We start from the raw sequence: 15,530 nt of genomic DNA, 5'->3' as shown, positions 1-15,530 counted from the left end.
TATAAAGCGATTCAGAAGAAAAAAGATCCTTACTTCACATTAGAAAACAATGTTGGCCTCTTTGCTAACTGCTGCAACTAGGGCTGTAGTTTAATGGGTGGATCTGTAGCTCAGTAAATGCATCAACTTAGTGTCCGTCAAACCAAATCAAAGGTAAATAATTGTTCTGGAAGTATTAGAGAATAAAACAGGAGCATTAAACCACTGTAAAAGTCCGCAGTGTGCATTATGCTGTGCTCTAAATTCAGAAGTAAAGCATGTCACAGAAATGGAAAAGATTTGGAGGGAAGAGCCCAGGAAGCTACACACTGTAAAGCAGTCATATTTTTTTAACAGTTTTTAAGCATGTACTTTTTGATGTAGCATAGAATACTGCAGTCTTGATTCTGCCAATGAATGCATTCCTCTTAAGAAGCGTAAATTGACTTCCATTTCTAACAACTTAGTCTGTGTTTGAATCTCACCTGTTTTTAAGCAGAATTAATTGAAATTTCTGTAAAACTGCATGTAAGTATGTATTTTAACACTTGTCAGTATCCATCTAAAATGAACTCTACACAACAGTATTCCAAGATGAGGCTTCTTGTTCTCCCCATTGATGAGCAAATTCTTATATTAATGGAGTTGTGCACAAGGATTTACAAAAATAAGGGACCTGACCTCTCTATCCCTAAATTTAATTTTTATATCTTTGTTTTCCTCAATGTGCTAGTACTGTTAATGTCCTTCTAGATGCCTTTGTGGCAGGAATTCCATCTCAAGTTACGACAAGTGTAGGATAGATGGCATTAATGAATCTGCAAGAGTGACAAAATATTTACTATGCAGAAGCTTCATGAGTTTTGAACATTAACTGTAGAGTTAACCACTTTGAGAAATTCGTTTACAGACATTTCTTTTGTTTGCTTCAATAATTAGCTGATTTTATCACAGCTTGTATCCTGTATCTGCTGTATAATAATACATATTGCTTCAGTGAACATGGAGGCATAGATCACTTGTAGATCCAGCTATCTGCTTTCTTAATATGAAAAAACCCACAATCTTTAAAATTTTCTAAAAAGACTAAAATGTCTGTTTAATTGCAGTTTTTTCTAGTTAGTGGTAAATGTTTTGGAGTTTGTTTTCCCATAGTGTTATGGAACTATAGTATGACATACAGTAGCATGGCAATAGCACATACCATTTTCCTTCAATTTTCTTAAGAAGAATATATTCTTTGTAAAAAGAGGAGGTTTTTTGTCTTTTTTTATGGCATTTTTTTAATACCAAATGTGAAGCAACAAGTTTCCCATTAATCCAGAATAAAGCAGGGAAGAGATTGCATTTTCCTTGATATAGATGTTCTTACACAGCAATCTGGAAACTGCCCTACAGATAAAATGGAAAGATGCAGTAGCAAAGCTTTAGTTCAGTTATTGAAGGAATTAAGTAGAATACTTGATTATGAAACGTATCAGAGTAACTGAATTTTTGGATAGTACAATACCATCTGTTTCTCAAAGGTAAAATTATGAAGGTGAGAATTGCATTCTGAAATGGTTGAAAGCATAATTAAATATTCACTGTTTATAAAGTAGCTGAGAGCAGTAAATTTTCTCAGCATCCTTTTAAAAATCCCTGTGGTACATAGAACCATTTAGTCAAGGAAAAAAAAATCTTTGAGCAAAACAAGAAAGGTGTGGACAAAACATATCCAATTGTATGAAGAAACATTTTACTTTATATTGTAGTCTTTGCTCCCCAGTAAAATTCTGGATCGAGTTAGTTTATATAGAAGTCAATTTATTATGAAGTGTAAGACTTGAAAACTGTTATTTTAGCAAGTATGATGGTAGGTGACATTATAGATCAACTTCATTGATTGAACCTATACTCTGCAATCACTAATTTCTGTGCTCTTTTCATTCCCTTGGAATGGTTTCTGTGGTATATAAGGCTGCATGCTCTGCTTGGTGCTTTTTGTTTGGCTGGAACATTAATAACCCCACGTGCACTCTGGTTGCCTTCTTTACATTACAAGTCTTTATATATACAGTTTTCATTAATTTATTGGAACTTAATGTCTTCCAGACTTCCCTTTTCCCTTGTGAAGCCCTGAAACTGTTCCACTGAAATAAAAAGATTAGGGGAGGGCACTGATGGCTGCCACACGTAGGAACGTAATTTCCTGCTGTTTGTTTTGGAAACCATTTTTCACTTTCACCATTCATTTGCATGAAAGAAAGCTTTTGCTTTCTGTGAGAGTCCTAATAGCAGCCCCCAAACCGTATTTTAAGGTTAAACTCTTGGGTGTTTGTGCCAGGTACATATCTTTTTTGTTAGCATGAGGTATTGTAATTATAATTTGATTTAATTGTGCCTGCCATTAGCTGTTTTCTCTTTTTATCGGTATATTACACTTTTAAATATAACTTAAGGTCACTTTGTACTGAAAATGCTGGCTTTGACTTCTAAATTTTTTTTTTTTTGAGAAAAATTGAGAAGTAGCTTTATCTCCAATACTAGCTAGATTTAGTATCTTTCTTTGAGCTGTAAAGTTGTACAGCTGTTTTATTGGTGCTGATGTTTTTGATACCTAAAGTTCTGTTAAAACCTGTCCTCTGAGTCTTCTGTTCCTTCCTCTTATGTCAGTTTCCTAAAATGCAGACTCAAATTTTTAACAAATTCTTCTACAGTGCTTAAGTTCTGTGTATACCCAAGTTATATAAAAAATATATAAGCACAAGGCCTTCTTTCCTAGAGGGTAGAAAAGAAGGGCAGGCCTTCTGTCCTAGAGGGGTACCTATTTCTCTTGAGGTGGGATTTTAATTTCTAAAATATGACTTGTCTGAACTTTTCCAATGATGCAAGTAGTAAGAATTTCATGTTGTCCTACTGCTACAATTTTCTTATCCAGATGGATAATTTAAAGTTAATATGAAAGCACACTGAAAAGAATCTCATGGTTGTTTTTTTAAATGTTATTTTATCAAGAAAGACTTTATTTAATGAAAAATACATGAATGTGTTTGTGGTTTTCCCCTTTCTAGAAGATCATTGACCCATGTTAACATTTAAGTCTGAAATGTGAGTTATTTGTGATTCTGTATTAGTTGGAAATGTTTAGTGGAAAGTCTTTATTAAATAAATAAGGTCTGGTCATTCTATCCCTAAATTCTAATGGAAGAGCTTTGCTGATTATATATACTTCTGTGCTCACCATAGCATGTTACTCAGCTTTCAGGAAAGTAGTGCTCATTGTTTCCTACTGCTACTAGCTGAGGCAGGTGCAGTGATGACATATGTTTAAATGATGTTTTGCTTTCATGTGTTAATATGTTGCGGTGAAATTTACTGAAATATTGACCAAAATTGATTGATAATGTGTGTCTTGAATTACTGTATGCAGATGAGCTGGAGGAAGATGAGGAAGAATCTGACACGGAACTAGAGCGACAAAATATTGAAGAGCTTTATGACTTTGTAAGGCACACCCATCAGCAGGATATCCAGTTACTGAGAGAGGATGTGCAGCACCCTGCATTAATTCCTATTCTGAGGCCGTACCAAAGTGAGGCTGTGAACTGGATGCTTCGCCGAGAGACGCTCACAAGCACTCCAAGCAGTGGCAAGTATATGGGTCTGGAAAACTTGTGTAATTGAGGAAAGTGGCATTGTATTGTCAGCAGCAATGTTTTCTTGCTGTTTGATTAGAAACTTTGTTAACTATTTCATTACTATTTCTATAAAAGTTGCTGTTTGTGTAGTACACTGAATGATAAACTAAACTTTGCTGAACAGCAGTTGACGTATTTTGGTGGTCGTGAAGCATTGTGGAGGTGGACGTCTGCTTTTTATCTCTAAATGTCACAATAAGGCTGAGCAATTCTAAGCAGTGTGCTATTTCTAGAGAACCCTCATAATAGTAACATGAACTCTCTCCGTAGAAAATGCACTGCACTTCTTATGGCGGGAGGTCATCACTCTGGATGGAGTAAAAATCTACTATAATCCATTTACTGGCTGGTATGTTTTTTATACTTACCTCTTTCAGAGAGCACCTCATGGTTGTGCTTTGTGAAAACCTTATTGACAGCTTTTACCTGGGGGATGTAAGGTAGTCCGTAACTGGCATTCTTCAGTCGGCAAATTCTAAAGAATTAGAACAGCGATATCTTTAATCTGGGAAAAAAAAAAAAAGGCAAACTGGAGTATATGATGCACAGATAAATATGTTAATTTCAAGTTGAAGATATAATTCTTAAAGCTTTTTTTTTTTTTATTTCAATGCAGATTTGTAGTTTTATGATTAACTTTTTTTTTTTAAATTAGCATGTTGGAGGCTTCAATATTCTGGTCCAATGTTTTTAAAGTCTAAAGGAATGAGGCAGTATAATGCTTTTTGTTAATGCTGGGTACTGCATTACTAGTTCTGTTGCACTTTTCTCGTTAATTTGGTTATAATAGAACCTTTTGATTGCTAGTTTACTTTTTGGGTGTGTTGTTTGTTGTTGTTTTTGTTTGTTTTTTTTTTTTTTTTTTTTCCCCTATATAGCTTTCAGATCTTTAACACATGTGAATATAAACATGTTTCAATTTTTTTGAGACTAATATTGTGATACGCTAAGGTTAGCAAGGCAAGGCCTGTTAGGAGGGGAAAAAAATCCAAAAACTTTTGGCATACATATTCATCTTGATCAGGTTTGTACACAGAAAAAGCTTGCTAACTTTTTTCAATCTCAGTTTATCTAATAAAAGATATTGTCTCACCTGACAAGCTTTTCCTTGCTGAAGTTATGCTCTGTGTGTCGCTGAACACATGCTTCTCTGTCACACCATTCTGTAGTTACTGACTTCCATTTGGGAATGTACTTCAATTTTAGTATTATCCGTGAATATCCAGTCGCTGGACCCCAGTGGCCTGGAGGTATTTTGGCAGATGAGATGGGTCTTGGAAAAACAGTAGAAGTGTTGGCTCTTATTCTGACTCATACCCGACCAGACATTAAACAAGATGATATGACATTACCTGAGGTAAGAAAACCAGGATAAGATTTAGTATGAAAAAAATACTTTTCAGAATTCATGGAAATGCACTTCTTGAGTTTATTGCTTTCTGTTGAATCCATCTTTAAATCTGGACTTTTATAAAAGCACAGTGAAAGTTTTTGCTTTGTAGGATGTTGATACTTGATGGCATAAATAGTGGAATGGTTTTCTTGAGAAGCAATTGATAGTTTGCCATTGTTGAAGGGTGTTAGCAGGCAACTGTGCTGTTAATAGTCTGTTGCTAGTTTACACTCACTCCAGGAGTGTATATATACATAACTTAGTCTACTACCTTAGAACTCATTCTTCCCTTAACTTCAATGTATTGATGTCCATTAGACATACGTTCTATGCTAAAATAGGGACAATTTGAACTCAGTGAATAAAGATTTCTGCTCCCCCTCTATTTCATATAATAAATGGGTTTATTTAGCAGCAGTTTTCCATCTTTTCACTTTCCTCATCATGCATCCTGTGAAAACTTTAGTACATTCACTAAAACCAAAAATTTTCTCTGAAGGGAGAGATCCTTCATCCTTAAGCAAACTCCTACCACTTCTGTAGGTTCCATCCTTTTGAATTCATAGCAGCCAGATTCGTTGTACATCTATTCATAATGATCTCCTGCCTGCTTGTATTTTTATTAGTTAAAAAGACCCAATTCTCAAAGAGAGAATAGGATTCTTAAATTTATCAGAGGGTCAGCACTGAGAATTGTGAAGAGGGGGGAGTAGGAGTGCTAAAGCATCTGAACATCAACTGCCAACAATAGCCAGAGAGCACAGCTTTTGGAGAGCTGGAGTTATGAAACTGTTTCATGATATGTGTAGTTGGGACAGACATCCTGGCTAATATTTTGGGATCTTTATGAACAGAATTATATGACATTGCCTGTGGTTAAAAGGCACTATTCCACTCATCCATAAGACCCCTTGGCATATACATTTTTCATGTCTTCAAATATAAAATGTCTTTGTATGATGTGCTGAAAAAAACCAAACTGAAAGTGCTTTATTCCAACAGAGACTTTCTGGATGAGTCCTAGCTTGTGTAAGCCAATGTCACAGTTACTCCAAGTATTTCAGCTCACTGTAGGGCTCAAACAGTGCCTGGAATTTCATTGCAGTTACTGTTAAGAATTCTGCAAAGCAACCAATTGGACAGGGCAGAGTGAGGTGTTAATGAATACAGCTATAAAAGAGTTAGTTGTAGATACATTAGCACTGTATTTGTTCCAGCTTTGGAACTATTTTTTATATCCCAATTCTTGAGTATACATTTCCTTGAATTAAATCACTGTTCCTGAATCAGTAATAATAAATTTTTGGGAGGCAATCCCTATGAAGAGAAGTGTGTATGTAATACAACTAACTAGGGCTTTTCAATCTCTATTGCTTACCTCCTCCTGCGTTTCTAGCTATATATTAAATATGTATTTTCCTCCACCATCAGTAACCTACATCACTTAACAGCTATAGTTTCCTGCAGCTTAATGCTGAAGTAGTGGAGGACCCAATCAGCTTGCAGTGCTGTTCTTTCTATTATCAGCATGGGGTGCTGAATACCATTTGCCAAGAAGCTGAACTGAATGAGGTATCATTCTGTACATTAAAAATGAGTTATCTGAGCAAATTAGTGAGATCAGAACACACGTCTATAACAGCTCATGCTTATTTTCAAATGTGGAAAGATTAATGACGTTCAGAATTACTGTGAAGAGACATGAGCTAATAACTATTAAATGTTGTCTGCATCAGGGTAAGCTTGTGAACTTCTTTGTTCCACCTCAACCTTTAGAAGGAAATAAAAAGAAAAAAACAAGGGAAATGGAGCTTAAATTGAAGGAAAAAGTACAATATCCCAGTAAGTATTTCTGATTTAATTTTTTAATACATTTTGCTTTCGTCATAAGTCTGATATTGGCCACTGTCTGTGAGTTCAAGGCTTCAGAAGAACGAAATGATTCTTTTGCTGAGCTTTGTGATGTAGGATTGCATGCTACAAACAAGTGATCCACACTTAAAAGGGAAGTTACCAACTCACATCTGTGTGCTACAGAGCTCCATGTAACTAATGGCCGTTGTAAGAGAGTTTATGCATTTAACCAAAATACTGTCTTTTTATAAGCTTCAGTAAGAAAATTGAGTGACTTATTATATTGCTACTCAGTACCTAAAATCACTGAAAAATATCAATTTATAAGGCTACCTGAAGTAAAGTATTGTTAAAACTGCTGCCTGGGGGTAACTTTATCTGAGCTGTAAGGTTTTTTGCTTTGATTCTACCTATAGGCTTACGAGTGATGATATTAGCAGCTGTAAAGGAAATGAATGTGAAGAAAGGAGCATCCATTATTGCAATATTTAAGTACATCAGTGCTATATATAGGTATGACATACAGAGAAATAGACGACTTCTCAAAAGAACTCTAGAAAAATTAATTGCAGAAAAAGTAGTAGAGCGGGTCAAAGGACATGGACTGGCTGGGTCTTTCAAACTCGGAAAGAATTACAAGGAACAGAAGAAGCGAGAAAGAACCAAAGAGCAGGTAAAACATGCTGCTGTATTTACTTCAAGGAATGTTGCAAAGACATCTTATTTCTACCAATTGCATGCTACTTTCAGCTGTGCTGTCAGTGTGCATTAGTTTAGTGACACTGGCTTATTGATAAAAATGAAGAAGACTGCAGCATTTGCTTTGACATTCACGATCAAAGAAGCTGAAATCATAAGTAGATCTAATTTGGAGCTAAAATACTAACTACATCTGTCATAAACCTTTTAAAATAGTACTGCGGAGGCTGGCAGATATATTGTTCTTACTGTGAAGTTGTCTTTTAAACACTGGTAAACATTAACCAAATCCTCAAACTGGAACTTGATATAAAATCTTAATATCTCTGTCCCGATGTGTTTATACGTTCAAAAAAAAAAAAAAAGTGAGGAATAAGTCTAACATTGTTGGTTAATTTTACTTTGTAGATAGCAAGGACTTCAGAAAGCATTCAAAAGAAGCAGTTGATTGACGATAAAACTCAAACCAAAGAATCAAGAAATAGTGATGTCACTTCTGAAAATGTCCTTAAAACCCCTTTACGGGTTGATATTGCCATGGAAGAACATGATTATTGTACAACTAGCAAAAATTACAGAAAATCTGAAGCAGACCATGAGAACTCTGTAAAAGAGAATAATGTTCAGCAGGAAGCTGTGGTCCCAAAGTCTTCTGATTTGCCTGGCAGCCTCCTTGTCTCCACTGACGTGAGCAGTCATCCTAACTTTGATGTTTCTACAACTACAGCTGATGTCCAGCAGGAAGTCCCAAAGGACCAGTCCTCACATTCCCAAGAACATGCCAGTAGTAGCATACAACATACCAGTTCTGTATTTCCATTTAATACCTCTGAATATCGTTTTGAATGCATCTGTGGTGAGCTTGGATTAGCTGACTATAAAGCTCGTGTGCAGTGTCTGAAATGTTATTTATGGCAGCATGCAGAATGTGTAAACTACAAAGAGGAAAACCTGAAGATCAAGCCCTTCTACTGTCCCCATTGCCTTGTGGCAATGAAACCAGTTTCCACAGGAGCTACACTGATAATTTCTCCGAGTTCTATTTGTCATCAGTGGGTAGATGAGATCAACAGGCATGTAAGATCATCTTCTCTTCGAGTTCTGGTAAGATTCTTCATATTCTGGAGAGTTATTTTGTTAAGGCTCAGGGCTTCCTGTCTGACGCTATATCACGTACAGATCAGAGTTTTTTTTTGTCCTCTGTATCGTAATTCTACTTTTCTCACTACTAGACCTATGTTTTGCCACCACACAATGTATTTGTGTCCTAGAAAGACTGTCTGCATTCAGTTCTTCATTTTTTCCTTATAAGTTGGTCACTGGGAGATGATATAGTGGACTAGATACCTGTATCAAATGGCAGGAAATTTTGAGCAGTTGCAACAACGGGTGATTTCTGAGAGGGAAGACTGTCCATGTTTTTTTTTTTTTTCTAAAAGATTACCAGGGACCTTAGAAAGGCCTAACTGCAGGTGTTCTGCAGTGTGAAGTCTCACTGTACATTTTGCACCCAAGCAGCTCTGACAGTTGCTTTTCATTTGGTTCTAGATAAAAACAAATGTTTCAGTAGGTGAAGAGTGTACTTTTGAATTTCTGGTTTGCAGGCTTTACAAAAGAAGTCTTGGGCCTTGGTGTTTCCTGAGAATAATACCACTACCACTTGGACATTTTCTCTGTAACATCTGCCATATTTATTTGAATGTTGCTTATCTGGAGACCTCATATTGTCCTTTTACTTGATTTTTAATAGCTCTATCACTAAAATATAATTATACATATACTAACTAGGGCTCTACAAGATTTTTTAAAATATAGTTACAACAGTATTCGAGGGTAGCCACTGTAATGATAGAGTCAAGTTTTGTCTTTCATACTTTTAGTAGGCAAGAACCTCCGTAAAGATAAAGTGCTTTGAGAACCCTTATATTTAAAAAAAAACAATAGTAGTAGTAGATTGATAGAGAGGAAGGTTCTGTATTCAGAGATATATCTGATACCTTCAGCTATCCTGCATAGATGCCCAAAGTATAAATGAATTCTAGGCCTCCAGTAAGACATTTGTGTGAGCAGTCTAATTAGCTTTAGTGCAGCAACTAACAAATGTGTAAAACTTGCACAGTTTTCGTAGGACCCAGTCCAAGTTTTATACCAGCTTTGATGAAAACTGTCAGAAATAGATTTACATGGTAACAGAAAAATAGCTTAAATACTGAATGTTAGTACTTTAAGCTGTGACACCTTCCATTCTAAGACACTGTTTTCATTTCATTTTCTTTTAACTGCCAACTGTAAGTCATCCAGACTTGCTTTCAGTGTTGCTTCAAAATGAAAATTTGTTGTGTTCTTTTTTCTGTAAAGTCAAAATGAAAATAGTGCAGATGTTTCAAAGAACAGTTTTCCCATGTTAACCAGTTTTGCATTGCATGTGAAGGGTGTTTTTTTTATTCTTCCAACTGCTTACAACTCATGGGAAATTCTTAATGGTTTTATGTAATAGAGCAAGAAATTAAAACTTATCAGTAGGTCTTGCTTTATGGCAGGTTGTCTTTTCCTGCTGCTGTGAAAACAACCAAGACTTGGCCAAGTTATAAACCTCCGTAAAATCTGTTCATGAACACTTGGAAGAAATCATTAGACTTTGACAGCTATCTTTTAATTCTTAACAGTTGCTTCAGTGAGCATGCTCCTTTCTTTATTTTTGCCCCTACCTGTTCTCCTTTAGTTCATGTGCATTGACCTGGTTGTGCATGCTCCATGGTATGTTTCTGATAGGATTATGCTTAAAATAATGAGGGAGATAAGAAAAACACTTCTGGTATTTGAGCAAGCGTCAATATGAAAGGTTTCTAATAATATTCTATTGGTGCACAGGGACTGTTTCATAGTAGGATATTCTTTTTATTTATAAGTCTCTGTAGAAATAATTTTTGTAGATAAAACTTTAGCCAGAGTATAATTTCTGTTTTTTAAATATTTCATGGTATACTTCTCCCTTGGCCTAATAATCCACAAAATTCTTGGGGTGATGGGGAGAAAGGTAGTACATCTACCATAAAGGAAAGGAGAGGACAGGACATGTAACACTGATTTATATAATGTTGCTATGTACAGTATTGCAGAATACTTAATCTTGCATACAAGTGTTGCCAAAAATCATTTTTTTTAGCAAAAACTGAAGTCCCCTTTTCTTCAAAGTAGAAAAAAATTAATGTTTTGCAAAGATGCAAATACTTATGTATAAGAATTTGCATAAGTGTCTGTATTGCATCTATTACCTGTTACTTGTATGGATTTCTCATGCTGCTACGTTAATACAGGATTTATGAATGATTTCATATTAAATGAGGAACACTTATAAAAGTATGCATGTATTAAGCTGTATCGGTATTTTTGCATTTTTATTAAAGTGTCTCTTACCTTCATTCCTTGCTGTTGTGCTACTGAATATGAAACTATGTAGGTGTACCAAGGTGTGAAGAAGCATGGCTTTTTGCAGCCACACATGTTGGCAGAGCAGGAAGTGGTTATCACCACCTATGATGTCCTTCGCACCGAACTGAACTACGTAGATATACCCCACAGTAACAGTGAAGATGGGCGCCGTTTCAGGAACCAGAAGAGGTACATGGCCATCCCAAGCCCCTTAGTAGCAGTGGAGTGGTGGAGGATCTGCCTTGATGAAGCACAAATGGTTGAATGCACTACGGCAAAGGTATGGCAGTCCTGGTCACGTGTTTATTTAACTTGAAAAGGTTTGGATGAGCTCATTGTAAATAATACAATAGACTTCCCTTTCCCCTTCTTAACGCTCAGTGCACTTAGGTAATTTGTCCTTGTACCTTCTTCTTTAGAAGTGAATCTTCTGTTTGAGATATTGACTATTAAATGGTTCTCTTGTTGGAATTTTGGCAGACTGTGAAATATATCCTGCTCAAAAAATACTTAACATAATCTATACTGACAGTTTGAAGAACTAGGTCATCATGTTGTATATGGTGTTTGATAGTTTCAAACAAAACACTAGCCTGCTCAGTGACATGGTTCAAAGGCATAGATATGTCCTTTGGGTCCAGAAGCTAAAATAGTTAGCAGTGTGTCTGTAGACTCTAGGGCTGCAGTCTGCAGAGGGAGATTATTTTAATTAGTATTTGTCCAGTCTTTTTGCCCAAGACAGGAAGACAAAAATGCTGCTTACAGGCTTTAATTATTTTTATTTTTTTTTATGTACAGTTTCTTTTTGCTCTTTGCCTTTTGTGGACCCTTAATTGCACTTAATTCTTTGGAAGTGGATATGGCTTTTATCAGGTTTCAGTTACCTTCAAAAAAGCTCAATAACTTTATACACATTTTTATAATGTATTGGACCAATGCTGCTTATAGATCTGCTAATCTTACATGCTGAAAAGATGTTCAGACTTCTTAAAAATAAGGTCTACGTGTTTTCAGACTGTGTTTCACACTGTATTTGTTTTTTCCTTTCCTATCATTAGTTCTATCTTCTTTTGCTAGGCTGCTGAAATGGCACTCCGTTTGAGTGGAGTCAATCGCTGGTGTGTCAGTGGCACTCCTGTGCAGCGAGGACTGGAGGGTGAGATTTCATGTAGCAGTGTCATCTGTTGGTTTTCCTTGTTCTGGTAACTGGGTAGTGATATGAAGCAGTTAAAATATCTGCTAGTTTTGCTCTGAATTCATTAGGTACTCTGACTTGGTAAGCCATAAGCTTTAAACGTAATAAAGCCATCAATAAATGTATCAATATAAAAATTGCAGAGCTGAGATCTTTTTATGTCCCTGAGTTAGACAAATACTTTGGGGAGTAGAGAAGCTGCATGTCAAACAGCTGACTCAAGTCTGTTCTTCAGTTTTCACTTAGCAGAGTGGGTAAATATTAACCCCTCTCTGCTGCAGCTAAAGATAGTCTGCTCTGGTTACAGAATCCTCCTAACTGTCAAATAGAGCAAGCAAAGCTGTATTTGCTTTTGGCATAGCCCTGTATGAACTACTGTGGGCATCAACTGTCATGAGTATAAATTCTAAAAACCATACTAAAGCTTAATGAAACTGTATAAAGTCCTTACATAAGAACTGAATGAATTGACATGTGTGGATTAGGGAGCTGTATGATAGCAGGTGTCATTTATCTTGTTTTTTTGTGAGGTACTCTGTTTCTGTAGACAGGCTTCAGACAGATAGAACAAAAAGGGAACTGACAAACTTAATCTCTCTGCGTTCTTTGATTGATTTAGGAATATGTGCTACACATTGAGGCAATGAGTTTCAAAGTGGATGCATCAGTGTAAACATTTGTGTGCATTTGTGAACTATTCAGATACCAAACTATTATAAAAGTCAATACTGTAAATTAATTCATTATGGAATTGTGGATTAAATTTATAAATATACATAATAGTTGTGAGAATACTTAGTTAATAAAGCAAACACTATAGAAGGAAGGTATTGATTTGACTGTCATGATTAACTTGTTTAAGTCCCTATGTGTGATTAGTGTAGATTTAATATATATTTGAAATGTCATGTTGTCCATAATACGTTGGCCAGGCGCTCAGGCTACACTGAAGCATATTCCATCACACAGGGGACAAAAACTGCTGACTGTTTTGAATCTGTGCTGCTGAAATAAAGTGGGGTAGGACCTCTGGGTAATCAATTGCTTGCTGCATAGAAATGATTCCCAGGATTTTAGTTCCTCTGGTCTATGATATATTTGGTGAATGTCTTCTGGCTCTCAGCTGAATACCAAAATTATCATAAAGCTAACAATAAAGAATATAGCCACCAGATCTTTAAGAACTATCTGTAAGATACCATCATATATTTCTGTTTCTGCATTGTCCACATGCAGCATTTAAACACACGCTGCTGTATTTTTCCAATAGTATTTAGATACAAGCTTAAAGTCAATATGTCCTTAAATTTCATCCCCAAAAGTGATGGGTTACTGAATTGAGCAGTATTAGAAATCTGTATCCTCTCAATTAGTAAGAAAACACTAAAAGTGTGTTTTTGTTAATTTCTCGTGCCTTAGTAGAAAAGTGAAAGTCTTCTGAATTGCAGCCCCTTTTAGGATGGTGGGCAACAGACAGTTGGTGCACAGCAGGCTGTGAAGTAATGATGCGGAGCAATATTGTTTTAGAAAAACCTGGCAAACCCAGTTAACCATATGCAATCACGTAATTCCTGCCTCTCACCCCTGCTCTGAACAGGTTTAAATTAATCACTCTATTCTGGTGAACTTGAAATTAGGAAAGTATCTCACAAATAGGTGCATTCCAATAAGTTCTATGACAATCAACAGCTAGTTAAAGGAGACAGCCCCCACCCTCCCCAAACAGATCCCCTGTCTAAAATTAGCTGTTTTGGTGAGGGCATGACTGGAAAACAAGTGGAAAAGATAGTGGCCAAAATGTAGTTGCTTTATGCCTGGTAACCCTTCTGTGAAAGTTAATTTTTTATTTGGAGGCATATTGTGAAGTATTAAAACACAAACACTGTACTAAACCACTTTCTTTTCTTGACAGATCTGTATGGATTAGTCCTTTTTCTTGGAGTTGACCCTTACTGGGTCAAACATTGGTGGGACCAACTTTTATATCGACCTTACTGTAGGAAAAATCCCCGGCCTCTCTACAGTCTAATTGCCAAGATAATGTGGAGATCAGCAAAGAAGGATGTGATTGACCAAGTAAATAAGAGTTCTGGGTTTTAAAATTCCTGAACAACATTTATCAATAGATTTATTTGCAGATTACTTATTTTCTTTTTTAACTGCAGATTCAAATCCCTCCTCAGACAGAAAATGTACACTGGCTTCACTTTTCTCCCGTGGAGAGACACTTCTACCATCGCCAGCACGAGGTGTGCTGCCAGGATGCATTGGCAAAACTCAGGAAGATTTCAGACTGGACTCTTAAGCTTAGTAGCCTAGATAGAAGGACTGTGACTTCTATTCTATACCCTTTGCTGCGGCTGAGGCAGGCCTGCTGTCATCCACAAGCTGTTCGGGGAGAGTTCTTGCCATTACAGAAAAGGTGAATTTCTGTCACTTCTTAAATGGCTTGTCCTATTCAAAGCAAAACCTGATTGTCCCCGAAGGTGCAGGATCTTGCACAGTTCTTAAGCCTAATTTTGAGCTTCTTTAGTTAGATGTGCAACTATGGCACACCAAGCTGGCTGACCTCAGAAGTTGAATGCAGTAGGATAGCTGGTGCAATTCTTCTGTTAAAGAACATAGTACTGAGAGGCAGTTGTTTGTGCAGTAACGTTTTAATCTTACAATGCTGATGGATACTAGGGTGTTGCAGGGGACAGACTGTGTGTGAAACAAACCTGATTCTTCTTCAGTTTTAAATAAGCCCACTGATTTTCTTTTGTAACAAAAGTCACGTTCATAAGTGAGAACAATGAACAAAATGAATAAACAGAATGGAATAATTGTTTAAATCAAAGAAAATGTTGTTAATGTGAAGTTGCAGAATTTCTAAACATAGATCTAAAGCTGAAAGCTGTTCAAATGCTTTTTTTTTCATTTTTTTTTTGCATATTTTCAAGATCATCTTACAAGTGCCTTGCAAATACCAGTCTGGTGTCAGCCTTTGTTAGACAGGAAGCATGTTGATAGTGCTCTCTGAGACATGTATCTGCTTCTTTTTTGGTCAGTTAGAAGTGGGGTTGTGAAAGAACAGACTGTTTTCATTCCAGGCTCTTGGAGCACTATGTTGTTTCTCTTTTAAGCTACAGTTAGGGAATAACTTAAACTTTTAACGCTGTCAGTGTTATTTCTACTGTTTCCTGCATTGTTCATTCATTCTATTCAGCCTCTTTGTACCTTTTTATGAAGCTTTGTGTCCTTCTCCTTCCCCTTTCTCACAGAGGGAACCTAGAGTGCATGAGCAGCTGTAACTGAG

The 15,530-nt window shown here is 36.3% G+C and overlaps 1 protein-coding gene across 4 annotated transcripts in view; it reads left to right on the top strand.

Annotated features, from left to right (window-relative positions):
- Positions 1-15,530, top strand: part of SHPRH (SNF2 histone linker PHD RING helicase) — a 58,224-nt gene that overhangs the window by 5,966 nt on the left and 36,728 nt on the right. For all 4 annotated transcript variants that reach the window (XM_033011636.2, XM_042795858.1, XM_033011638.2 and 1 more), the window contains 10 exons: positions 3,392-3,610; positions 3,930-4,008; positions 4,866-5,016; positions 6,789-6,894; positions 7,323-7,579; positions 8,014-8,709; positions 11,066-11,317; positions 12,115-12,193; positions 14,145-14,308; positions 14,398-14,654. In XM_033011636.2, coding sequence (XP_032867527.1) covers positions 3,392-3,610; positions 3,930-4,008; positions 4,866-5,016; positions 6,789-6,894; positions 7,323-7,579; positions 8,014-8,709; positions 11,066-11,317; positions 12,115-12,193; positions 14,145-14,308; positions 14,398-14,654 — 2,260 coding nt within the window. The remainder of the gene's footprint in view (positions 1-3,391; positions 3,611-3,929; positions 4,009-4,865; positions 5,017-6,788; positions 6,895-7,322; positions 7,580-8,013; positions 8,710-11,065; positions 11,318-12,114; positions 12,194-14,144; positions 14,309-14,397; positions 14,655-15,530) is intronic.

The sequence above is a fragment of the Tyto alba genome, unplaced genomic scaffold, assembly GCF_018691265.1.
Source record: "Tyto alba isolate M040663 unplaced genomic scaffold, T.alba_DEE_v4.0 Super-Scaffold_22, whole genome shotgun sequence".
Classification (NCBI taxonomy): Eukaryota; Metazoa; Chordata; class Aves; order Strigiformes; family Tytonidae; genus Tyto; species Tyto alba.
This window is presented reverse-complemented; position numbering and strand designations above follow the sequence as displayed.